Source organism: Ambystoma mexicanum, chromosome 9 (assembly GCF_040938575.1).
Source record: "Ambystoma mexicanum isolate Mex_15411 chromosome 9, UKY_AmexF1_1, whole genome shotgun sequence".
NCBI classification, from domain to species: Eukaryota; Metazoa; Chordata; class Amphibia; order Caudata; family Ambystomatidae; genus Ambystoma; species Ambystoma mexicanum.
In genome coordinates, this window is record NC_090931.1 from 522369144 (window position 1) to 522395701 (window position 26558).

General features: G+C 45.6%; 1 protein-coding gene across 3 annotated transcripts in view; it reads right to left on the reverse strand.

The window, feature by feature from the left end:
- Positions 1–26558, reverse strand: part of APPBP2 (amyloid beta precursor protein binding protein 2) — a 1587742-nt gene that overhangs the window by 56780 nt on the left and 1504404 nt on the right. For 2 of the 3 annotated variants that reach the window (XM_069615072.1, XM_069615071.1), the window contains one exon: positions 21410–21575. The exons of the other annotated variant lie outside the window; for it this stretch is intronic. In XM_069615072.1, coding sequence (XP_069471173.1) covers positions 21410–21575 — 166 coding nt within the window. The remainder of the gene's footprint in view (positions 1–21409; positions 21576–26558) is intronic. 3 annotated transcript variants of the gene reach the window in all.

Here is a 26558-nt window from a genome sequence, read left to right on the forward strand (position 1 = left end):
GGGCTGCGGTCTTCCCCCGCCTTGTCTGCCCATGAAAGTAATTTGCCTCAGTGTAGCACACCAGCCCGGAGACCACCAGGTATGATGTGCACCAGATTACCTGTGGGGTGACATGGGGGATCATTCCGGCCTGGGAGTGAAGTCCAGCCTCTGATGGTCGTTGGAGTGGCACGTCTACACACGTGCCGCCACCTTGTCCTGGCCTGACATACACTGGGGGTTGCGTGTCTAATGCAGTACTCAATCTGGCCTCTATTGGTCTGCTTGTCAGCACACGTTCGGGCCTCCTGTGCACCTCAGGCGGGGGCTGGTCGGCTGATCGCCTTCTTACATGGAGCCGGTAGTGCTACTGCCAATGGGCACCCCCTTGGACATAGGTCTAGTAAGAGATTTTCCAGTATGAGTCGATTGGCCCCTCAGCGCTGGGACCAGGAGAATCTGTGGACCCCACGGTCGTTAGGCCGGCAGCTCGATGAGCCTCTGTCTCTTGGCTGGTGACAGGTGATTGGCCCCTCCCGCTTGGCTGCTTTCTGGGGGAAGGAATCACCTTTGCAGGGTGCCGTGGAGACCAGAATAGCTACCTTGGCCTTCGTCTTCCTATGCACATACTCCTTGAAAAGATCTGGAGGAGACCTGGAGAGCAGCTCCCACCACCTTGCGAGCCAGTTCTTAAGTGACCAGGAGTAGAGCGCTGTACAATAAACAGCCATGGTCCTCGCTGAGGCAGCAGAGTCAGAGAGCATGCGGGTCCGATGTCGGAAAGGCTCTGTCGCAGGAAGGGCACCTAACTAAAGCCTGCTAGTGCCGAAATGTGCTGGGGAGGGGCAAGGCACCGGAGGTCAGTGGAAATTCAAGAAAATTAAGGGACCAAGGTGCCAGGGGAAAGAATTGCATGGAATTATGAAGGGAAAAAAGGGCCTCAACCAGAGCACAGGTGAAGCAGGTCTGCTCCCTTTGACGCGGAAAAGGAGGACTGAGTTGTGGCGCCTGAGGGCTGAGTCAAGGGAGTGCAGGCTCCTGGGGCCATGCCCCGTGTGCAACTACATTTAAAGGAGGTGAAGCCATTTCTTTCTGGTGAAAAACGTTCTGTACCTGTTTCTAGCGAGGGACGCCCCATGCAGTATGGAGGAAAATGGATGGGACATAGAATTACATAGAAGTAATTGATGTACAGTCTACACTCAGTTTTGTAGATGGTGAGAATATCTGAATCACTGCAACATAGGATAATGAATCAAGCAAGGGTATCCGGCTATAATTACAGAGATCGCCTTTGCAACTTTTTCACAGATGAGACGATTTCGGCCCCTTTTCAACATGTGGGAAGGCACCAGCTTTGACTGATGTTAAAACATTTGGTGTTAAGGTACCCATATTGCAGGCCGGGTTTAAAATTGGTTGAAAGGAACAAAGACAATACATGGGGCTTTGTGCCTCCAAAGCCCGAGAAACATCAATCAAGGTAAACTTATTGTGGCGTTGGATGTTCTCTCATAGGATAGTCCTGTTTGAGATGTAAGCGGTAAAATGAACACATCAGTAAAGCCGTACTAGTCAGAGGCTGCATGGTTCTATTTTAAAGAATTATGGTTAACCTAACTAATTTCAGAAATATTCAATTTAAGTGAGTAGTGGTAGTAGTACCCTTATTAAGTAAATCACATATAACGAGCTGGTTCTTAATAGATGCTGCCTCTATCAGGGCCAACCGTGTAGCATCTATACATTTCGGTTTCTTGGAGACAATCCAATCCTCATTGCTCTTGCTTGCCAAAGACAATTCGTTCAGTTTTCCCCTGTGGTAATTCCTAACGCCCTTTAATAAATATCTTTTAGCAACCTTGCAATATTTGTTACACAAGTTGTTTGACATCAATGCTTTTGATCTATCAGACTAACAATCCTGGTTTGAACATCTGCCCATTTTTATACACTTCTTAGGTAAAAGCAGGAAACTAGTGAGTGCTGTGAAGATGGCAGCTCTTTAGAGCTGCTCTGACATCGTCTACATGTTCCCCCGGACAGAGAAATGTATGAAGGCACGTGTCAAGACCACAGAGGTGATGGGAGACAAATCCCAGGAGGAGCCAGTGAGGGGTACGGAAGTCCGAACGCAGACACAGATTCAGAGAGGGGGTCCAAAGGGCCCTTGCTCTCAGTACGATATGACCTTGCACTTGGGGACGGGCCACACAGCGCATAAATTAGGAGGGAGTGAGGTCAACATCTAGGTTGCCCCCCCACCCCCCGGTTATTGAGGTGGTGGTTACCTGGGGAGAATATGGGGTGAGAGGAGAGGCTGTGGGAGGCACAGAGAGACCAACTGTGCCTGTGGCTAAGGATACCTGAACGATGCAGTCTCCATCCACCGCTGAGGAGCACCTCCTGTGCTGGGGGAACCACATGGCAGCCATAAATGAGGGAAGCCGGGAAGCCAAACAAGGAAGAGAAAGTGAAGCACCCTCCCCATGGGTCGCTGAGTGCTGAGAGCTTAAAGCAAAGGAACAGTTCCTGCCCGGAGCCTGTGAAGGAAGCGAGGAGGCAGACAGGATAAACAACTTGCGCCTGAATTGAGGGACTCAGAAAGGTGAGCTGAGCAGCATAGACCACAGGCTAAGGCATAACCGAAAAAGGGAAGGGCGCATCCTGCGAGCTCCACACAGCTCTGTAGATGTATAGCATATTTTCTTTGAGAAACACTTACAGGAGTGCCATTAGGAGACGTGGTGAACGAAGAAGCAAAAGAAGGTTCGCCTCAGAAGTGACAGGCATCTAAGATCTACTCTGATCAGGAGGCACTTCACAACTAGAAGCGAGCACCTCCACAAAATCAAAGACAAGGCTTACGGGTGCAGTGGTAGACCAAGATAAAGAGTCCCAAATTTGAGCACATTTTGGTTTCCAGACCCTGTGTGAACTTGGGGAGGTGGGAGAGCGACGGCGGGCGACAGGGACACAGCATGGCAAAGGCATCCTTCAATGAAGATGGCGTGCATGAAATGGAAAACCGCTCTCCAGTGCGTTCAGTGGCAGGCAATTTGGCAGAGTGGACAGTGCAGAGCTAGTAGGTGGGACATAAAATCCATCCTGGTGGAAATCAAAGGCATAGGAACGGATATAGGGCTTGAGATGGATGAGATCAGGAGTAAAGTGGACTATGTAAGAGAACTTAAACTAACAAAAGCGTAAAGTCTACAAAAATCAGAAATAATAAAGGTAACAAACTTCTTAAACTAATTAAAATAATATTGAAATCAAATATCATGGTAACCGTAACTCGCCAACACACTTAAAAGCATACAATATTACCATAAAATGATACCAATGTCGCACACAAAAAAGTAATTGTATAATACGCATATGTCCCGTCCCCTTTCGGGAACGGTACCGGAACCTTTTAGAAGCAAAAAAAAAAAAAAAAAAAAGAGCTTCCCCTTTAAATTTAGGATATCTAGGCACGCCAACTAGGCCTCACCCTACGGCACCTCACCTCCGTCCCTTTTTCCGCTCGGACGTTACCGGACCAGCCAGTTTATGTGGTCCTCTACGAGTATTGCACGTTTCCCCATGCTGTTTTTATAATTTGCATTACCTCCCTTCAGTGCCTCGCCTTCCCTGGCGCATGTCGGTCGCGGGAGGCTTCACAAGGTGCACCTTGTGCGACAACTACTTCCCTGCGTCGGAACCCCACACACTTTGTTTGGAGTGCCTGGAGCCTGACCACCATTGGGACATTGCTGGAGGTGAACCAGACATTGACAGACTTACTAGAAAACCAAGAGGGATGTGAGCACATCAGAATAGGAGAGGAATGCCATAGAGTTCTGGTTGGATTTGGATAATGTTGAAAACCTGGAAAGGAGATGCAATCTATGGTCCTTCAGAATCCCAGACAAAGGAGAGGCCACAAGATGTGGAAAAGGCAATACAGGAAAATAGCCGGCATCATGTTCGGAGAAGAAGATATGAAAATCATGACAGACAGAGCACAGAGGCGGAGGTGGAGGAAGGAACTCTCCATGAGGAGTGGTTGTGAGGTTCCACTATTATTTAGAGAAAGTGAGGATCTTGAATAAGGTCCACAAGGGCGCATCAATCAAGTATAAACATTTGAATATCGCCACATTTATTAAAGTTACTCACCATAGTCACTCGAGTACTCATAGTACTTAGTCTCATGTCCTCCATCCTTGTGGGCGTCTTCCAACATGGGGAACCTTTGCCAGCGAGTAATGTGAGCAACTCCTTTAAATGTAGTATACAGCATGGGGGCGCATCCCTGGGCGTTGGAATGCCCTCCGGCGCCTCACCGCAATCTTGACATATTGGACGCTTGGATACCTGGCTCTAGCGACAGTTTTAGCTTGCTGAGGTTCATAGGCAATGTTGCATTATTTGCTGGCGTGGCTGGAATAGTGTTAAAAAACTTGTCATTTCTGGCGGTGTTCCTACATTTTCTGCTTCAGGGATTCTGGGCCCCATCCCCCACACCCCTGCACTGATGAGGCACTACAGAGATCATATTTCCGGCTGCCATTTCGTGCCATTTATTTTAAATGCAGTTCTTACCTCTGGTGCCCAGCCGGCAAGTCTCCCGCGACTCAACACACAACCTCACTCAGCTTCACAAATGTCAGCGCTAATGCAGCCGCGTCCAGATTTTGTAGTGAAGCCACGCCAAAATTGCAGATTGCAGTCACTTACCTTCCCCAGACCAGACTCAGCAATTCAAAGTTGATGGTTTGTAGTAAACCTTGAGCAGCAACAGGGTCCTTTCCGAGCAGTAAGTCGTGTCTCAATCTGACACAAGACACTCACGAACGTGCCTCGGTCTATATTGCACAGGGGACTAGTAGCCCGAGTGGGGATGTGCCAATTGGCAGTGTTGGCATTCAGCCACCAACAGTCAAATCGAGCTCTGGTGAGATGCTTTGTGACTCAAAGTTAAATATAATTGCAAAGAGTTAGCACAACTAAAAATAACATGTTTACACACACTAGATCCAACATCTCTAGTTAAATTCAACTCAGCCATGGCCAATGCTCTGGATACTATTGCACCTCTGAAATTGAGAAATAGCAAGCCTAGAGCACATTTAAATGCCTGCTTCACCCCTGACCTTAAATCACTAAGGAAAGAAAAACGCAGGTTCGAATCCTCTTGGAGAGCGATACCATCAGAGGTAAATAAAGCAGCCCTCATTAATGCTTCCACTAAATACAAAACCGAAATACGGAAAGCCAAAAAATAAAGTTTTGACAACAGAATAATGCATGCAAAATCTGGTACCAAGGAGCTATTCACAATACTAAAAGGAACTAGCAAACCCTACCCGGTACCTGATAACTATCAAAAATAAAGTTTGGTGCTCCAACATTCATAAAGCCCTTAATGATAAAATTACTACCCTCCAACTTAAAATTGACCAGAAAAAACAAAATATACCTCCCGCCACGATTCATAGGGATGAACCACTCACTAACTACCTCCAAACCTGAGCAAAGTTTTAACTTTACAAAAGTCTCAATTTTAGAGGGTGAGAAAATAATACTCTTGCTTAAACCGTCAAACTGTCGAGGAGACAACTGCCCAGCACAATTAATAAAAGATGCTGCTACAGATTTATCACCATTTAACTCCAAACTCATCAATGCCTCATTCTCTTCAGGCATGATACCAAGTAATCTTAAGTAATCTTGGGTCCTCCCTCTCCTTAAGACGCAAACACTGGACCCGGCCATACCCACAAATTACAGGTCGATCACCACAGTGCCATTTCTACTAAAAATATTAGATAGAGTGGCTTACCTACAGATCCAAAAATACCTGGAGCTGCACCAACTCCTAGGTACCCGGCAATCAGGTTTCAGACCACAGCACGGTAACGAAACAGCACTTATTGATCTTAAAACCCAGGTCGACGAGCTTAGAGACCAGGGAAAAACAGCCTTGCTTCTACTGTTGGATCTCTCAGCAGTGTTTGACCTGGTAGATCACAAAGTTCTTTGTACCCACCTAGAATCAGCAGCACATTTCTCCTCACATGCTATAACTTGGATCAAATCATTTTTAACTGAAAGAACTAGGAGGGTCTTCTCTACTTCGGCAGCTGCAGACCCCGTGCCCATTACATTGGTGTACCCCAGGGATCATGCGTCTCCCCTACCATGTATAACATTTTCACTAAACCCCTGTTTGATGATCTGGACCTTTTCTAGATGTCACCTACACTAACTATGCAGATGACACCCAGATTCTCAGCCCACTTCCTGGGGATTATAAAAAGGATTTGGCCCTGGTGAATAGGATAGACATCATCCAGACATGGATGGTTACGACAGGGTCTATGCCTGAATGATGATAAAACTGAGCTCATCATACTAGGGACCACACTGAACATTAAGAAACTGAACCAAGACTACTCATCCTTTGTCATAGACGGCCACACAATTAAAGTAGCCAAGGAGGTAAAAACACTAGGTTTTTACCTTGACTCCTGCCTTACACTGACAAAGCAAGTGAACGCTATGGCATCTGCCACTTCCTAAACCTGCAAGCTGATCAGATCAGCAAAACCATATCTCTCCACTACCAGTTGCATCACATTGGCAAGAGCACTAGTGCTATCCAAACTGGATTATTGCAACGCTCTTTACTTGGGATCCAACAAACAAATTACTCAGAAACTCCAAATATTGCAAAACAATGCCCTTAGAGCAGCCTTGGGAGTTCCCAAAAAAGAACACATCTACGGCTAGAAGACAATTTAACTGGCTCTCCACCGCTGACTAGATGAAGCTAAAAAAAGCTTCCTTAACATTCAAATGCCTCAATAACCTAGCACCAAGTTACCTGACAGATCGGTTCAAAAGAAGAGTCACAGCCAGACCCACTAGAGAAGCCTACACAAACTGCCTATCTGTCCCCTCCTTCAAAATTACTACAACCGGAGGAACTAGTTTCCCGGTTAAAGCGGCCCAATTGTGGAACTCCCTACCAACTACTCCAAGGCCTGACCAGTCTTACCCACACTTTAGATTAAACATTATCAGGTGGTTTAAAGAAAACGACCGATAAGTTCTAGCCATATCAGTCACTTTATTTGCAACCATACTGAACTCCGCTTTTCTACTGTACACCGTTTACTTGTAAATATATATGTACTTCTTGCTGTATTCATTTTAACATGTATTTAACTTGTACCATGTAACTATGTGACTATGTAACCCTATAATTGCAATTTGTACTTAAAGTATTCTTGTTCTCGTGCCCCGATACCTTCGGGTCTGGTGCGCGCTACAAATAAATAAACAAAACAAACAAAAACGTATTCTCTCGCTGTTTGATGACATGAGCTTTAAACTGACCATTAAAAAAAATGTGCTGGGCAATAGACAAAGTGCACAGTGAAAACAGTGCTGGAGTATTCATTTTTGTCGGATTTGATTTAATGTAGTGCAACCATGGAAACAACATTAAACTACTTTTTTTTTTAACAATTTCCCCAATTATAAAGTGTGTGATAGAGGCCTTTGAATTAGCCCAAATCCGTAACCAATGAGAAAGTGGGCCAGGCGCCAATCATCTTCCAGAAAAACACCAAATTCTGCATGAACTGCAAAATTGGCCGCTGAGCTGGGAAGACCCAGTAATTTCTTTAAAATGTATTCTCAGCAATTAGTAGTTCAGGCATGGTGAAATGCCCCCAAACCTTAGCATCATAGATATCAGCCACCTTGGTTTGTGCAGACTAAACTTGAGGAATCATGTGCAAAGGCTGACCCTGGCACACTGACATACATTGAGAGACCCCCACCCCCAATGACTTGCGCATACGTGCACTTTGTTTCTCTACATGTGCTTTACCAGACATTGAGGTGGAAAAAAGCATGCTCAGATAATCAAAGTTCTGGACTCTTGGACTAGCTGCCCCCTCACAAACCATCTTACTCATCTTCATAGTTCTTTTGCCCCTAGCACATGCCATGACGGCAGATTTGTAGTTCATTTTGAGATCCAAATCGGCCATAAACTGAGGGTACGCAGATATCGGTTTTTGTAGGGCCTTGGCGGTACAGGCAATTAAGACAGTGTCATCCGTATATGTTAAAACAGGGAAATCCCTATTGCCTAGTCTCGGATAGTCCGTCTTAGTCTTTACAGGTTCCTTCTCCGGACCGTTAATGTAGAGTGTGAACAGAACTAGGGCCAGGACACAACCCCTGTTGCACTCCTAAAGTTACATCAAAATAAGGTATGTATTGGCCCCTCCTCTTACCATATCTTACACAAGCCCTGTTAGTATGTACAGATTGCAATACTGATCGTAAATCTGGCGGGCATTCCATGGACCAGAGCACCCTCCAGTTTTCCCCAATTGGCCTCGTCAAAAGTGGTGCTCAGGTCCATGAAAGCCAGATAAATTGCAAGAATCACTTTCTCCAAAGTGACAACCATCGTTTTATCTGGAAAATCAATGTCGATGGATCCTTCTGACCCTTGGCAAAGATTATAATGATGATCAACCCAGGCCCCAGCTTCCACAGTCTTGATTCCCTTCATGGACATTTTATGCGGTGGGCCCATGGCAACAAACTCCCAGAACCTTTTAGTATAGTATTATTACCAACAGCCTCAGTTAGGGCCTCCCCAGCTAGATTATCTAATTCTAGATTCCTTTTTTCAATAGCAGCTTTGCAATTTACTCTTGCATGAATGATGTCCGATCTAAAGGGTCCATCCATTCATAGCGGAGAACAAGGCCTGTTTAGCCCTTCTACATTCATTATTGAACCATTCTTTGGGTGGGGAGTTCTTACCTGCTATACCATGCTCAGAAAAGCATGAGTTCCCCATAAGTTCTGTAAACATGTATGTAATAGTCGGGGGAGCCATCTCCTTCTCGAGAATGGATAAAATTAATGACATTTTGGAGCCAATTATTTAATTGTGAATGTTGCGATTGTCCAACTTGATCCTACTCTTACACAACGGGTTAAGCTCCGCTTCATCACGCATGCTTATCAAGTTAGACACCGACAATTGCTGCTGGTAAAGATGGCACAAAGAGATTGTAAAGTGATTGCTAACAGCATCAATCAGCACTCTAAATTATCGAATCAGGCGCCAATGTCTTACATTAAAGCACAAATAATCTGTGATGGTGGAACTAGCAAGATTTTAAAGGTTAGTGCCGCAGGAATATCCGGCTGTACTCTGCCTCTAAATGATCTCATATCAGATTCAATCAGCCAAAGACAGAAAAAAAAACATTTGCACAAGTGTGGGTGTCTAATATCGGTGGGTTTGGAATCACAAGATCAGATCCTCTGTATTCTCATAAAGGGCTTCTGGGAGCCTGTTACCCATCTACAGATTGAAATAACTCCCAATCAGTGCAATCCAATTATGGCCTGTTGCGAGTCCCAAATTGTCTTTCACAAACCTCTTTATAGATAGATTATAACCAAATCACCCTTCTTGGGGAGAAGACTAATCATTTGAAGGCAGTTCAGATTTGTATCCATTACCTTGAATTAACACTCCAAGCTGCCAAAACATTGCCCCTATTCTTACTAGCGGGTGTGAAAATAGTCACAAACCCACCTAGAAAGAGGCTTTCAACCGCCCATGTCTACTGCAAAAGAACAATATCAAATTGTATTAAGTAACTCACGGTCTCAGGATTATGGAATTTGGACAGCGCACCAGAGATATTACAGGAAAGAAAAAGACTACCATCCTGGTCGTTTCACCCATTCCTCCCGCTTTCTTGTCCTACCTCACAGTCAAATGAGATTGTTGGGACTGTACCCGCTTCCAAAGTCAGTCCACTTCTTCAATCGGAGCAAGGACTTCAAAACGGTTAAATAACTGAATAGCTCCACCAATTCAGTGACTTTGTCGACTAACACCCGAGGGCTTCGAGGTTAAAGATCAATCAGGCATTAATCAAACCTTTGTCACCCTACCCCACAAACCTCAGGCCCAACAGGCGCTATTTGGCTAAGGCAAAGAAGGCCGATTAAGCCACCCTTGATCTATAAAGGGCTGGGGTGACTAAGGATAAAAGTATGCAAAATGGCCCCAAATTACTGGCCATATCTTGATTAGAGGTTATAAGATTTCCTGCTAAGTTAAAGTTGAGCACATTTAAGAGGGGTTGCTGTGCAAAAATGACCACAATGAATTCCCCTTTTGATTTTTTAAGAGCATTGACCACCTAACGCACCCTTCTGGCCATTAAAATTGAGCCGGGATTCATTTTAGGGCCGATACATTTTGTGTTTATCCAGTGCAACACCCTTCAAGGCAACATTGGGTTCAAACATATCATGAGGAAGAATCGGAGCATCTAGAATTACGTCAACTAAAGGAGCAGCAGTCGGTGGTAGACCAAGATTATCCCTCCCAATCTCCCCTGTGTGTGCTAACTGGGTAGCCTTGCCACATGTAATATATCATATATGTCGATTCACCTAGTTTGTGGGGTGAATTCAAACATCAGACCGAGTCTGGCAAATTTCAATGCGGTTCCCGTGCTACAGGAGGAACCGGTGGATGAGCCATCGATTCCACAAACATTTTCTTAAGATCACTGATGGAATAATCCATTAAAGCTAGGGAACTCTGAACTATTTATCTAAATGACGAAATTGTGTCCATGATGGGGCATAATTTCCTGTCAAAGATAATATTTTAATATCTTGGCCCACTAAACTATCTGCAACCAAGTCGGAGAGCATAGGTGCTTGCTTGGTTTGGGCACCACTGGCCTCCTCAGGCAATTGCTTTTCCATAGGGGCCATCACTAAGGGGCCACCCAATATCGTAGTCATGGACCGACTTAGTCTGGGAGATGCCCCCCCCAGTCACTTACCAGTTATTGTCCCAAAATCCTGCGAGGATTCACTTCCTACAAAGTCTATCACATCGCCCACTGGAACATGCAGGGGCCACACCAAAGTATTGGGAACCATATTGATGCAGCTTTCCCCAATTAAAACGGGTACCCATGCTCCCTGGGTCTATTCTCAGGTTGCGTTGGCAACCCCCCCCATCCACCACCACCCCATTACCCGTGGTCTCCTCAATATTGTGAATAACTGGAATAATTAGAGTGGAGGAACAAGCCTCTGGTGTATTCGCTATATCAGAACTAGGGTTTGGAGCTCTATTAATATAGGGGGCCTCACATTGGCTACCAGGCTCAATGGCCCTTTCTGTAACCAGAATGCACTTTCCATTTGTATGAGCTAGTTCACAAATATGAGAAAAATGAAGATTGCCAATGTACACCCTGTTAGGCAGAATCCTGTGCAGTACCCTTAGGGACCACTACACACGACACGATTAAGACCACAGGTGGCAATACAAGTTTCACCTTTGGTACAAGCCTGTACTAAGTTATAGTGGTAGCAGTAGCAGAGCAGCCAGGCTTATCTCAAGAGTATATGAGCAGTAGCAGAGATTACACAGAGGGACCACAATTACTGTGGCTGGCTCAAGCAAACACTGACTCAAGGTTTCAGGTAAAAAATATAAGTACATTTATTTTTCAACCATCAGTTATAAACACAACACTTCTATTAAACTTTAAACAAAACTACACGTTAAATATACTACAACTAACCAATTCACTTTGTACAGTATGTCTCAAGGTAAGTACCCTGTGTTTGAATGAACCGGTGTTATGAACCAAACACGATGCCGCGGATACGGTTGCGATCACTTTTTGACAGTTCGGTCTACTCAAACACGTATCCGTGACATGAAATGCTACTGGGGCAAAAACACACTTAGCACCTGAGATACCCAGAGGGAGTTGGAGGCAAAAATCACAGGCAATATTTAGGTTAGGCAGACAGCATCGAGAAACACTCAGAAACAGGAGTTCAAAAGTCAAAGGGTCGGAGCCAGGGTTAAGTGACACCAGAGACCTGTTGCCGAAGATCACACCGTTAGACAGTTCACGATTCAGCGTAGCCCAAAAGTACTTTGATATTGTCAATGTTCGGAAGCAAAAGTTTTAAGGAGGGAAGACAAGGGCGAGCCTTGAGGATGAAGAAAAGGGATTCACCCAGTTTCCTCGAGTAAAGCACAGTACCTTATTCCAATGATGCAGCTGGTGCCCTGGCAGTTGTTCCTGTTGGTTTCCCGCAGACCCACAATTCCTGGAGCATCGTTGTGAAGGAGGATGTCTGAAGGCGGTCTGCACCACACAGGGATGAAGCCGGCAGCAGCGACAACTAATAAAAGGTGCGCTCCTTAAACAAAAACAGGAGAGACTCGGCAGGTGGCTATCCGGACCACTACAGCAGTGTGCAGCGATTTCGACCACGGCGGAGATCTGTGGCTGAAGAAGATGAGCTGGTTATCCCCACAAGGCCCAAGGGAAGACGACTCCGGACTGGATCTCCTCTTAGTCGTCGAAGGGTAGATAGCTCAGGACTGCAGCAGGGCTTCACCGGGACGGGGTAGTTGCAGCAGCCGTCGTTCTCTCCGCTTCTCTTCGGTTCCTTGTAGTTCCAGAGGCGACTGACTTCTAGCCCAAGAGACCTGCCTTTCATGCGCAAAACCCCCATGCACACAACCTGGCTGTCAATCACGCAGCAGGGGGGTTGTCCAGCCGGGACAACCACCTCAACCAATCATGGCAAAGTGCAACTTGGGTTTTCTAGGATACCCTGTGCAGGGGGTGACTACACCCCTCCCTCACATTCAGCCCACCTAGACACCCAGGCGCCTTGAGGAGGGCTTCTCTGCAGAAGCCCGCCAAAAGACGGTGAACAAAGAAGGCGTACCTAGTTTGCCAGGCAAAGTAAAACACAAGACGGACTTTAACAAAAAGAAATAGCGAATAAACCCAACCGGAGCCAAAAGAAAGACGAGGCTAATATAATAGCCAAGAACAGTACCACGTTTATCTAATCGCGGTAGAAAAGTTAGGGTAGATACTACTGCCACCAGCCAAGTCTAAATGTTAAAAAAGCAAAACAATGCTCAGGGAGGTACAGACAGAAAAGGGGTACAGATTAGCCCTTTCCAGTACTCCATGTAAGATAGGGTGTACTGGGTCTGTGGTAGAAATGACTATGTAAAGTAAATCACAACTTTACCTTTCTCTGGGGGACAGTAGTCAGCCCCAGCGAAATGGAGTCAGAGGGAAGTCTTAAAGACAACCCTGGGTTACTACACTGAGGGTGCGGTGTAAGCCATACAAGAACAGGGGCACCTGGAGGGGTGTGCTCCAGTGCCCAAGATCACACAATGAGTAAAAACACATAGGCCAAAACAGATGTAAGAGTGGAAAAAGGATGTACACTCTTACCAGGTGGAAAAAATAAAATCCAGAAATCCAGCAAAGCTGCTGGGGGACTCACTAGGTGAGGGAAATTAGCCCTAGAAGGAGAATTCTCCCTAACACACACCCCTACACCAGTCCCACATGTTTGTATTTTTGTGACCTACAAGTCCAAAAGGTTCTGGGTCGTCCTTGGCCTTATGTTTTGTTATAATGACAAACAGTCAGAGCACACTTGTGGCAAATTAAATGCAGCGATTAGGCCCACTAGAAACTAAAAAGGGCCTAAAACCACATATGGAAACACAATATATAAAACCAAAAACAGTTCAAAGGGCAAATTAAAAATCCCCCTAAATCGCACTCAATGGTTGGTGGCTATGGCAACACACCCTTAACTCCCAAAAGGGGCAGTCCCATTAACTAGATCTGCAGGACCGAGGCACACGCCCCTCATTTGAGGGGCTGCCAGAGTATCTGCCCACCCTTACTCCCTGCTAAAAAAAAATAAGTGTGTTGAAAGGGACTAAGCCAAAAACATTAAAACACATAGATGCAAAAATACCATACAGAGCCACACAGTAAAAAATAATTCAACTGTCCATTTAGGAAGGCACCGTCCATAAGAGCACCGCAGAGGGTGCAGCCTAGCGCAAAGCAACCTAAACAGGTTGAAGCTGAAAAAGAAACAGCAACATCTACAGTCTACCTCTTGGTTGAGTTGCTTGGTTAATATGGATCCTAAAGTGTGCACACAAAAAAAGAAAAAAAAAAAACACACCAGACCAACAGACCAATGCTGTGTTGGCCGACCAAAGGGAAAAGATCCCGGGTTTGATGGTGAAACCTCTAAGCAAAAGGCAAACAATATTAGGTGAAGGGCAGTCGAACACAAGTCAGACCGGTAAACGCCAGGAATGTTTGCAGGTAGAACAAGGTTCTTATCCCAACAAGCAAAGCAGAAATGATAATGCTTAATGCTTTTTGCTTTCCCTCTTGGCGCGGCATCGTGTCCCTCTTTAGACCAGAGGCTGGAACAGATACAAAATCAGAGTCCCAGAGTGGTGAATTAAAAAGAAATACACAAATACGGTGTGGAGCTAAAAAGCCCGCTGGGCATGCCGCCTGTCCAACTGTGTGGTTGACCGCACTTCAATGCAGCTTCCCTGCATGCCAGTGCTTTATGTCCAGACAGAGGTGAAGGTAATGGCAGTGATTTGAGCCACTCCTCAGCTCCCCATGGACTGCCTGATTCTGCGCTTGACCACACTTTCATTCAAGAATTACTTTTGGAGAAGTTGCTTTTGCGGCCATGCCAACCACTTCTATTATTCACTACATTTCGCTAGCGTTAGGTTGTGTACTGGACCGAAATGAAGGATAGCAGACCAACTCTGACCTAAATTGATCTACTAGATCTACGTTACAAGGTGCAGTTCCGCAGTACCCACAACCTACCCACTTTATTTCACTAAATAAAAATAGCAACATCATATCATCGAATTTTGAACACCGAAAGAAGAGACTCATTGTAAGTTGTCCCTGAAATGGCCGTAGTAAAAATTCCAAGGATAACATTTGGTAAATGAGCAACAACAAAAAAAAGATAACTAAGCAGAAAAACACATCAGACGAAATTCAGATTTCTAGTCATAATAGCCGTCGAAGGACAAGGACCTGCATTTTACATTGCAAAAATGGAAACACAGCAATTCATGAAGGTTATGTTTTTGTAATTATTGTAATAGTTATGTAAATGTGTGCTTGACGTGAAACAATGTTCTTCATCTTCAACTTGACGCAAAGACAGCATCTTTTTTTGTTAACATTTCTATTAGGTTTTGTTAGAACATTTGAAAAAATACATAAACAACATTGTGAAATTCCCCGTGCCCACCCTCCCCCTGCCCCTAACGTTGCCAAGGCTCATGTTCCCCCCCTTTGTCTCATCCCTTTATCCCCAAGATTTGCAGTTGGTGGGGACAATAGAGCTCTGCATAGTGATCATGTAGAAAGTCTGATATAACCTGCCAGTCTGTGGTCAATTTGTCTTGGTTCCCTTGGAAGGAGTACGTGAGGCACACCAGGGAGACAAAGTTCCATACCTTGGCTAGCCAGTCCTGTTCTGTTCAGTTCTGTTGGAGGGCTGTCCTTGGCTTTCCATTTCTGCGCTATTACCAACAGGGCTGCTATTGACAGGATGACATACCCTTTTTGTTTGTGTTTTGCCCATGAGTGGGTTTACTGCCCACCCATACAAAGTAAGCTTTCTTTTGGGGTTCTCGGCCCCTGTTCCCAAATCTCACACATATGTTGTGGTTAATTGTTTTCCAGAAGTTTCCCAGTTTGGACAACCCCACCAGATGTGCAGCCAGTGCCCTGTTCCTCGGCAGTCTCTCCAGCATAGCTGTGTTTTTGCAGGATAGATATGTCACAGGGGCGCTGCGGTGAAGTGCCATTGGGTCATTGCTTTGAATGGCTCGGGTGAGTTTGGGGATGTCTCTCCACAGTTGTTCCCATTCTAATTCCGGGATTGGTTCCCCTAGAGTGTCTGCCATTTGGTTTTGCAGTTTAGATCAACGTGTTGCACAGATTCTAGTCCTATTTTGTATAGATTGGAGATGAGGTGTCTATCTCCTGGTTCGTTGGCAAGGAATTTCTCAAATGAGGTGACGGGGAGAGTGTCCACCTTGCGCATGTGTGGGTTCATTAGCCAATGTTGTAGTTGGAAGTAGGACATCCTATCCTTCTCCGTTAGCACCAGTTCTGCCTTGCATTGGATAAATGGTTCAATGTCCGTGCCTTGAAACATGTCTCTAGGTTTAGTGCATTCTGCCTCCTTCCAGTGCCTAAAAGCTCCCTTTTCCAGCCCCAGGGTGAATTGGGGGTTCCCCCAATATAGGTGTGGAAGGGAAAGTGGTGATCTGCTTGTGTTTTGCTAAGTAGTCCCAGGTGGTGTGCACCAGCTTTGTGATTTCACTGAGTGAACGAAATCTATTCCATCATTCAGGCATGGGTGGCCATCCATGGCCTATGCCTGAATGACAAGAAAACAGAACTCTTACTAGTAGGCTGCACAGCGAACCTAAATAAACTAAACTCTAACTACAATACATTCAACATAGATGGAAACAACATCCAAATTGCCATAGCAGTAAAAACACTTGGCTTCTACTTGGATGCCACCTCCAATCTCAGCAAACAAGTAAACATGACCGCCTCAGCTACTGCCTACACAGGCAAACTAATAAGAGCCTGCAGACCCCTACTGTCCTCAGAAAGTTGCCTCACTTTGGCCAGGGCCCTCATAGGCTCCAAGCTGGACTACTGCAATGGTCTCTATTTAGGCGCCAAGAAAACAGTCATCAACAAACTTCAAACCATGCAGAATAACGCTATTAGAGCTGCCCTAAACATACCTAGAAATGAATATATCTCAGCAACTAGGAAATAACTTAAATGGCTCTCTAAAAAAGACAAGATTGAACTCAAAACACTATGCCTCACCTTCAAAGCGTTAAACCTTACAGCCCCCCTTATCTCACTGAAGGATTTACCAGGAGAACTTCCACACAAATCACTAGATCATCTGACACCTTCTGTCTGATGGTCCCTAGGTACAACCTAAAAAGAACAGGCGGCTCCAGATTCCCGGTCCTGGCCTCCCATCTATGGAACTCCCTTCCCATCGGACATTAGAGCCATACAGTAATTCGCCAACTTCAGGAAAAACACCATCTCTTGGATACTCAGCAAGCACTAACTTAAATATGTCAAGTCAATATATTCCAAGTCAATATATTCCATGCTACCTACCTGCATCTCACCTCATTAATGTACGTATTCTCGTATGGGTACCTCTATCTCACTGCAATGTCACTTTATGGAGGTGTGCACACCTCTCACCATTTCTTTTTTACTATTTCACTGTGGATGTATGTATACCTCTTCTGCCTTTCTGATTGCCATGTACATGTAACCATATTCTAAGCGCCCAGATACCCCTGGGTCAGGTGCGCTATATAAATAAAACAAACAATCTGGGTGTCATCTGCGTAGTTTACAAAACGTACACCCAGTGAGGATAATACGTCACACAATGGTTTTATATAAATGTTGATCAAAAGCGGTGACAGGCAAGATCCCCGCTGAACTCCACAGGTCAGAACCGCTTTTTGTGATTGTGCATTATCTTTAGGTACATAGGCAGTTTGTGGGCCAAGAAACCATCTGAGCCAGCTAGCCGCAGAGTCGGAGCACCTGGCCACCTTGACGAGTCAATTAGCCAGAATGGCATGATCAAACAGATCAAAGGCGGCCGAAATGTCAAGTAGTAACAGTGTCTGGTTGCCTTTATTAATTACCTCTCTGATATTGGATTTCAGATCTTGAAGAGCCGTTTCGGTTCTGTGGTTTGCATGAAACTCAGACTGGCCAGTAGTAAGAATATTATTTTGCTGCACAAAGCTTTGATATTGAATAAGTGCTAGTTTGTCCAGAATGTTCAATAAAAAAGCGACGTTGTTGATAGGCCGGATGTTTCCAGGATCACCAGCATCAATATTCTCCTTTTTTGATAGTGGTGAGATCCATGCCTCCTTAATGCCATCTAGAACAGAGGCTTCGGTGAAAGACCGATTAACAAAAGGTAGTTATCCATAGCACGAGGGAAATCTGAAAGTCTTGGAAAAGCAGTGCAGGAAAGCTATCCCCTTTACATTACATCTTTCAGCTGGAGTATAGCCTCCTGGACTTCACTTTCTGATAACTCACGAAAGAAAAAACAGGGCGATGCTGGAGGGGACAGACAGAGGATGTTACTTTGCCGCAAGATTGAAGTAAATTAAGTTGGTCCAATATACTTTGTTGATGCAATTTAATTTTGGGTAAAACAATCATGAATATGTTGGCACCATGTTTATGTGTGTGCGTGTATGTGCATCTTCCACGTTTGGCGTTCGGTAACGTGATGGCGAAGTAGCGGACTCCAGACGTTTGGCTACGTTGTGCACCAACGTCATGACAAGGGGCGTCGCATATCTGTTTGACACGGCGATGTCAGCTTGAGGGGCATAGGCTATGATTTACTGCTTCCAGGGCACTTTAACTTAGGGCGACTGATCAATGAAAGATTATCACAAGACGGCGGTTACCAACCTGCGTGGGTTGCAAGTCTAAATGTCATAAAATCGAAGGTAAGATGCACTTAAAAAAATAACTTGTGATCAATCGATATAAAATACATGCCCTATCCATTGGGTCAATACAATTCCTGCGATAACTTCTCCTTTAAGAGGGGACCTTAAAATAAAAACTAAGAAATTGGTCATGCTAAAATTGGCATCCAATTCTGAGCAAGAATATCCCTTATATTTACAATGTGTTCTCTCAGAAGTCGTCAAAGAGTTGTACTTCAATGGCATTAGGTTCCAGAAGAACTTGTAAGGGGATGTCCACATGGAGAAACTTGAACCCCTTATGAAGTAGGCAGGGGTGGCACCTCCAGATACTTAGGGCATGTTACGTCTTAACCTAATGAAATGACAGTGAGGGTCTACCTGTGAAAAGCCAAGACACACTGAGCTCATGGGGCTAATATCTGGGGTTGGGGGAAAACATATTCAACCTTCAAACAGCAGAAAATATATTTATAAGGAAGTTGGCTGGGTTTCCCAGTTTTCAACCCGATTTGAGCAGCCCCTTGAGAAGTTGACATGACGTACATGGAGCAGTCATAACAATAAGCCAAACACACCAATGGTTGAGAATACAGGCAATCCAAAGAGCTGCACTGTCTCTGGCGATCATAACCAGATGTTAGAGCCTGTGATAATTTGCAATTGATTGCAACATCTTTGTCAAAGCTTAACTGAGATTGGGGTCACCTTTTTCATTTTGTACCAACTCATCTATAAAACGGAATTGCTGACATCTGCCAAAGAGACCTCTGAAGGGTGCTAATCAGCTAACCCCACCCCTAAATAGTGTCAGCTGGGAGAAGAGCAGACTAGTTATGCTAGACAAACAGGACCATAAGTTCTAGTTCATTTATGTTTCAACTCCCTATCTTTGGAAACAGTATGGATACCGACAGCAGGATTAGATTTAGATTATTGTTACTGATCTTATTGTCATGGTAAACGGTTGCGCACATTCTATTGTTCTGTTTTCACTCGTATTACAGTTTCATCCTCAAAAATTACAAAGTGGCGGGTTACTTTGTTGTAGGTTACATTGTGTTAGGAAAATAAATATTTGTAGAGTAGAGGGTGTGGAGGAGGGAAAGGAACTGGCTTGGAGGAGGGGAGAAATTAAGTCTACTACAAATGTAACTTACCACTTCGTAATTTGGGATGAAATCACCTAGTTTCATTCTCACTATGTGTGCATTTATAAAGGAACAATGTTGCATCTTGCTCAAACAGAGGGTATGTCATCTTTTTTGCACTCCCTTTTGTATAGAGGACCCATTGTTCAGTTTAACTGTCAATTCTTACATATTTTGTGTCCTCAGACAGAGGCGGTGAAAGTGGATCACCAAATGTAATTTTAATTTAAAAAAAAGCTTTCTAAACTTTTATAACATTTATTTTTATGATACTGATCATAATATTTACATCCTATATTTCTTTGGCTGGACAACCATTTTGTTTCAGTACACGAACATGTACTATTGTATTAAATTAAAGTTTATGGATTTTATTTTGAAATGAACGTAATACTACTACTACTTCTACTAATGCCACAGCTTATTCACATGTGAAGGGGAGAATTACAAAGTCTGGGCTCAACCCAAAACAGACCAGTGGGGCCTAGGCAGCAAGAGGTGATTAGGCAAGGGCTTAGTAAATGTAGCAAAGGTGCTTTGTTCTCTATGAGGTAGGGTATGGACAGAGGTAAGGCACGATGGAAGCTCCTGAAAAGGGAAAAATACATATATTTTTGTCAATTCCCAGCAGCATAGTTTCTGCCCGAGGAGACTTCACTGGGAGTAATGCATTCTGATAATGGTCGCAAAAAAAGAGGGCCGACACTCCTCTGAGAAGATATCCTCCCGCAGTATGTTGGAAGTCACTAATTACCTGCATGGATACACCAATAAATACAATTTGCCAGCCTCACTTTGTTGGATATCTCCTAAGAAGTTGACAGTTCAAAGTTCCCTTTCATAGATGAGCAAGGGCATTTGATCAAAGGAGGGTTGGAGTCTCTACTCCTAATACCGCTGGAAAACATGAAGGAGAAACAGATGGAAGAATATAGAACTTATCTGCAGTGGGGAACCAAGACATCTAGGTACCTACAGGGGAGACTGTGTCTGGATGTTTGGCGTTATCCTCTGGGTGAACAAAGCAGAATGGAGGTTCAGTTCTGCGTCCTCTTGTCACGGTGACCCTGACACACTGAAGTCAAATAGTATTACTTTTGCCAACTACTCTTGCACTTCACAGTAAAAGTGATTGACAGTCTGTTTTGAGCCCCCATCAAACTAGTACCACCTCGTCATGCAGGAACCCACTTAACGAGCACTTGAGCTGCTTCTCCCAGTTGAATCAAGCAAGATTCAGCTATACTGATGTTATGAGCCATTCCGGCGGCCTTGTCAAGGTCAAGACACAGGACCAAATCGTCCCCGCAGGTATACGTTTTTGAGACTATTTGAAGTCATAAAAAAAATGAATCTATAGAAAGCCATCTATAGAATGGATTGATGCTGTCGAGCCATCAACAAGAAACTAAGTTAGACAGCTTGTGGGGTAGGTGTTCAATCCCTGGCATACTAGGCACCCTTACACCATGGACTTACCTTGGAAACCAAAGAGCCCCATTTCCTTTCTGGACCAAAGACATTTCAAAGAGCATTTGTTTTTTTTTGTGTTCCTCTTTTGCTTTAACCATTTACCTATTTTTGATATCCCTCTTGTAATACAATACTGAGTTCACTAGCCTGCCTATAGTGTATAATCAGCCTGTATTACCATTTATTCTTTCATGCAGGGGTGGGTGCCATCTGATTTTGTCTGTTTAGCCTTTATGACTGAATACGTAGCAAATACTTTTGACAGATATCAGTCCATGGAATGCATTGCAAATAATGCACTTACCAATAGCAATTGATCGCAGGTAAAGCTTTTCAGCATTTTCATATTGATTCATATCATAATTATACAGTGATGCTAGATGGCCGACAGACAGGGCAACTTCATAATCTTCTTGTCCAAGAAGTTGCTCCTTTATCTGAATTGCCTTGATATGCATTTCCTCGGCTTCCTGAAGAATAACAAAGATGATGAAAAACCTCTTAAAGTGAGTGAGAGAGAAAAGAGGTAAATGTAAAAAAAAAACTGTATGTAGCCTTTACACACATAAAACAGTAAGCTATTGCTTGCACACTAACAGTTTTTGACATGTAATTTCTGAAGATGCTCTTTAAGTTTGGCTACTTGTTAATGGCGGTGACTACATGTCGCTCTTTTCGGTCAAGCTTTCCAACCACCCCCTATTTTTCTCTTTATGTCATTACTTGTTCTTCCTTTCCAATAATTCTGTTGCAAGTTTGCTTTGCATGCGATTATCCAAAAGGGAAAACCATTTTCAATGTTAGCTTTGCATAGGACTGTGGGTCTGTCCCTTCATTAATGCTTGCCTCAATTCTCAAATTCTTTCTCCTTTTCTGACTGAAAATGGTATTGTATCTGAAATTATCCTTAAACCTGTATTTGCTGTACAGAATAAGAAAACTGTAATTAGACATTTTCTAATTATTAATCTGCTTGAAAATGTGCCTTGGTGTTAAATGGTTTTCTTAAACGCTAATAAAAAGTAAACAAAATGAGAACCATCCATCATACATTTACAAGAATCATGTCCAACTATGAAAGTGTACAATATTTATTAAAGTTACACTGTAGTGACTAGAGTACTCAGTCACTAGTCCCCCTTTCCTCCATCCATGTGGGGGCGTCCCCCAACATGAGGACAGTAGCAGAACATTTTGGCAATGAAAAATGAGCTGCCCCAGTAAATTTAAAATAGCGCATGGGCGTGGCAACCTCCCCCAAATCCCCCCGAGGTGCCTCACCTCACTCCCCTTTTTACAAATCGGGACACTTTAATACCTGGCTATGCTGACACATTTAGCCCCTGGCATATCAGCGGGGTAAGGTGGGTGGGACATATGGAGTAAAGGAGACTAAGGACTATGAGTACCCTAGTTACTACAGTGAGTAACTTTAATTACTCGTGCGTCCCGTCCCCTTTGCTCCATCCTTGTGGGTGATTCCACTGAACATGACAAATGGGTGGAGCTGTGACAACATGCCTCATGCTTAAGAAGCAAAAAGGTTCTTCATAACCGCCTGACCGAACTCTGCATCCCGCCTGGAGCTGGTGTCTAGGGAATAATGCCTACAGAACGCAGACCGAGTGACCCACATAGACGCCTTGCTAACGACTTCCCAGGAAGCATGTCTCTGAAAGGCGACAGGCGTAGTCTTGGCCCGGACTGCGTGGGTATGAATCCCTGTGGGAAAAATGTTTCACCTGCCGACGTAAAACCCTGAAATGGCCTATACCATCCAACGGGTTTAGGAGGCTTTGGATGCTTGTGTGCCGGGAGACGAGCCCATGAAGGTGATAAACAACGCCGCAGCTTTCCAGAAAGGCTTCGTCCGTGATAGGTAAAACTGGAGCACTCTTCAAGTGCAAGGAATGCAAAGCCCTTTCAGCCTGCAACTGCGGGTTCTGGAAGAACACAGGCAGGAATATTTCCTCGTTCAAGTGGAACCGCGAGACAACCTTGGGCAACACGTTTGGATGAGTGTGCAAGATTACCTTGTTGTTGTGGAAAGTGAAGGGCTTGCACAATGACAGCACTTGCAGCTCGCCGATTCTGCACACAGATTTGAGGTCCAACAGCAGAACCACCTTGAGCATTACCAGCAGGATGTCTATCGACACCATCGGCACAAACGGTTTACGCAGTAAGGCTGAAAGTACCACGTTGAGGTCCCAGGCAGGATGGGGCCTAGGCACTGGAGGAAACAACCTGGACAATCCCTTGAGATGTGCCTTAACCACCGGGTTGGCCGCTGAGAAGGTGTGATCCGGCGGGTTCTTGTGGGCCCCAATGGCTGACAAGTAGGTGCGGCAGGTATGGACCTGGACTCTGGACCAAGCCAGACAGTACGTCGTCCAGGGAGCAAGTGAGGCTGTCCAGCCCTTGTCTGGAGCACAGTGACAGAACCTGCTGCGTGAAAGGAATCATGGCCTCCTGTATGATCTCCCAGTTGCCGCCCGAAAACTGGGATTGTTGAAGTCTCAGCTGATCAAGAGCCAGGCACAGGGCCAGTCTGGCAGGGTCTGGGTTTCCCCCCGCCCCGTGCTGCTGCATAAGGAAGCCCCTGCTTGGAATTGGAAGATGGATTGGACCCTGGGAGCGCAACTGCAGCAGGTCCGAGAAACACACCATCTTTGGCCAGTGCGGTGCGACCAGGATGAGGCTGCAGCCCATCGAGGCCCAAAATTTGAAAAGGGTCCACTGTAGCAATGGAGGAGAAGGAAATGCATAACACCTGTGGTCATGCCAGCAGATCTGGAGCGCGTCTCCCAGAGATCTCTGGCCCTGCCCATGAAGCAAAGTGGGGGCCATTTGAAATTCAGATGTGACGCAAATAAGTCCATATCCGGAATCCCACGTTCCAGGAAGAGGGGCCACAAGCAGTTTATGGGTAACTCCCTTTCGTAGATGTTGAACCCCAGGCGGCTGACCTTGTCGGGTTCCGCATTGTTGTCTTCTGGGAGATGGACGGCAGGTATCCACATACACATCCGACAAGGACCACTCCCATATGGAAACTGCCTGCATGCATAGGAGGGGGAGCAGGTCCCACCCTGCTTGTTCAAGAAGAACATAGTTGTGAAGTTGTCAGTCCTGATCAGAACCAGTTTCCCCAGGATGACTGGTAAGGAAGCCTTGAGAGCCAGGCCCACTGCCATGAACTCCAGCAGATTGATATGCAGAAGGGTCTCTGCCCTGTGGATCGAATAGCCATCTAGGGTAGCCACCCCGTGAGGGAGGAATCTGTTGTCACCACCAAGTAGGCTCCGGTTGAGTGAAGGGGGCTCCCACTGCCGCATTAGTGTCCATAAGCCACCAGTGAAGAACCAGAAGCAAGAACGGAGAAATAGGAAGCCTGTCTGACTGTGCCACCATTTCCTGGTCCCAGTTGGCTGCCAGGTGGAGCTAGAGACTTCTCATCCTGAGATGGGTGTACAGCACTGAGCACACAGGACCCCATCAGGCCCAGAATGTGCTGGAACCACCATGCCGAGGTGGTCAAGTTGGCCAGAAAGTGACAGATTGCCATTGGGAGTGACTGAAGCCTTTCACTCGTGGGGAACACCCTCTGAACAGCTGTGTCCCATCGAACTCAGAGGAACACCAAGTCCTGAGAAGGGTCAGTTGCAACTTCAGCTGGTTGAGACAAAAACCCAGCTAATTAAGAACATCTGCTAGCCGCTGACATGAATGCACCGCCCACTCTGGCAAGCTGGCCCGCTCCAACCAGTCGTCCAGATAGGGGTATAGGTGGTGGCCCTCCAAACGAAGGAGGCCCGCCACCATGTTCATAAGCTTCATGAACACACAAGGGGCCAGATTCCGGTCGAACAGCAGTACCCTGTACTGGAAGTGGTGTGAATCATGAACCGCAAAACCTTCCGGTGTGGTTAATAGATGGGGATGTGAAGGTATGCATTTTTTAGGTCTAGGGAACACATCCAGTCTCCTGCGCACAGCAACTCTGCTATGTGCGCTGGGGTGATCATCTTGAAGTGTTTCAAGGGTGAAGACAGGTTGAGGAACGACAGGTCCAGAACTACCCCTCAGGCCAGCCTGGCAGTTTTTGGGTACCGCAAAAATCCTGAAGTGGAACCCAGAGCCCCTGGCTCCACCTCCTGCATTTCCATAAGAAGGAGTATCACCCGCAATCCTTGGACACACCCAAGGCCCTTAACCGGTCCCCTTTCCTCCATCCTTGTGGGTGTGATTCCACTGAACAAGAACATAAACTGGAGCTGTGACAACCTGCCTCATATCAAGGATTTTCAGCACTGCCTGACCAAACTCTGCATTGCGCCTGGAGCTGGTGTCCAGCGACTAGTGTTTACAGTAGGTCGGAGTGGCCAAGTAGCCGCCTTGCTGATGACATCCCAAGAAGCAGGTCTCTGAAACATGACAGTCGTGGCCTTAGCTCTGATCGCATGGGCATAAATGCCTTCTGGAACAGCTTTGCCCATGCCCTTGTATGCCTTCAAAATGGCCTGAACCCACCAACGAGCGATGGAAGCCTTGGAAGCCTGAGAGCCGGTGAGGATGTCCCAAAAGAAAGAAACAACTCCTCAAGGATTTTGTCAGAGAAATAAAACTTGAGAACCACCTAGGAATGTAGGGCTCTCTCTGCCTCAGACTATGGGTTTGGGAATAATACCGGCAGCCATTTCTATTGATTAAGATGGAAATGAGAGATCACTTTGGGTAAGAAGTTTGGGTGAGTGTGCAAGATTACCTTGTCGTGGTGAAGGACTTGCATGAAGACAACGCCTGCAGCTCACCAACCTTGCGTGCCAGAAGGGAGAGCCAACAACAAAACAGTCTTTAGCATCCCAAGCAGATGTCCACAGAGGCCATCGACTCGAAAGGCTGGCATTGCGCAAAGATGCTAGAACCACACTGAGGTCCCAGGCCAGATGCAGCCTATGCACCGGAGCAAAAATCCTAGACAACCCCTTAAGGTGGACCTTAACCACTAGCTTGGCTGCCAAAAACACATGCACAGGGGGATTCTTGTAAGACCCAATGGCCGCCAAATACACGTGGCAAGTATCACCTGTAGTCCAGAAGGAGCCAGGTGTGCTGAAAAAGCGAGTACGTCATCCAGAAGAAAGGTGAAAGGGTCCAGATGCTTACTGCAAGCTCAATGGCAAAACCTAGTCCATTTGCTCTTATACTGGGACTGAGTCGAGGGCCTCCTAGCATGCTGGATGATGTCCCAGTTGTCATCTGAAAATTGAGCATGCTGAAGCCTCAGCTGATCAGGAACCAGGACGCCAGGGCCCGTTAGGCCAGGTCCGGATGTTCCACTGCCCCACCCTGCTGAGTCAGGAACACTCTGCTGGGGATCAGAAGATGGATGGGACCCTGGGAGCACAACTGCAGCAGATCCGAAAACCAGGGTCTCGAAGATCAGTGCG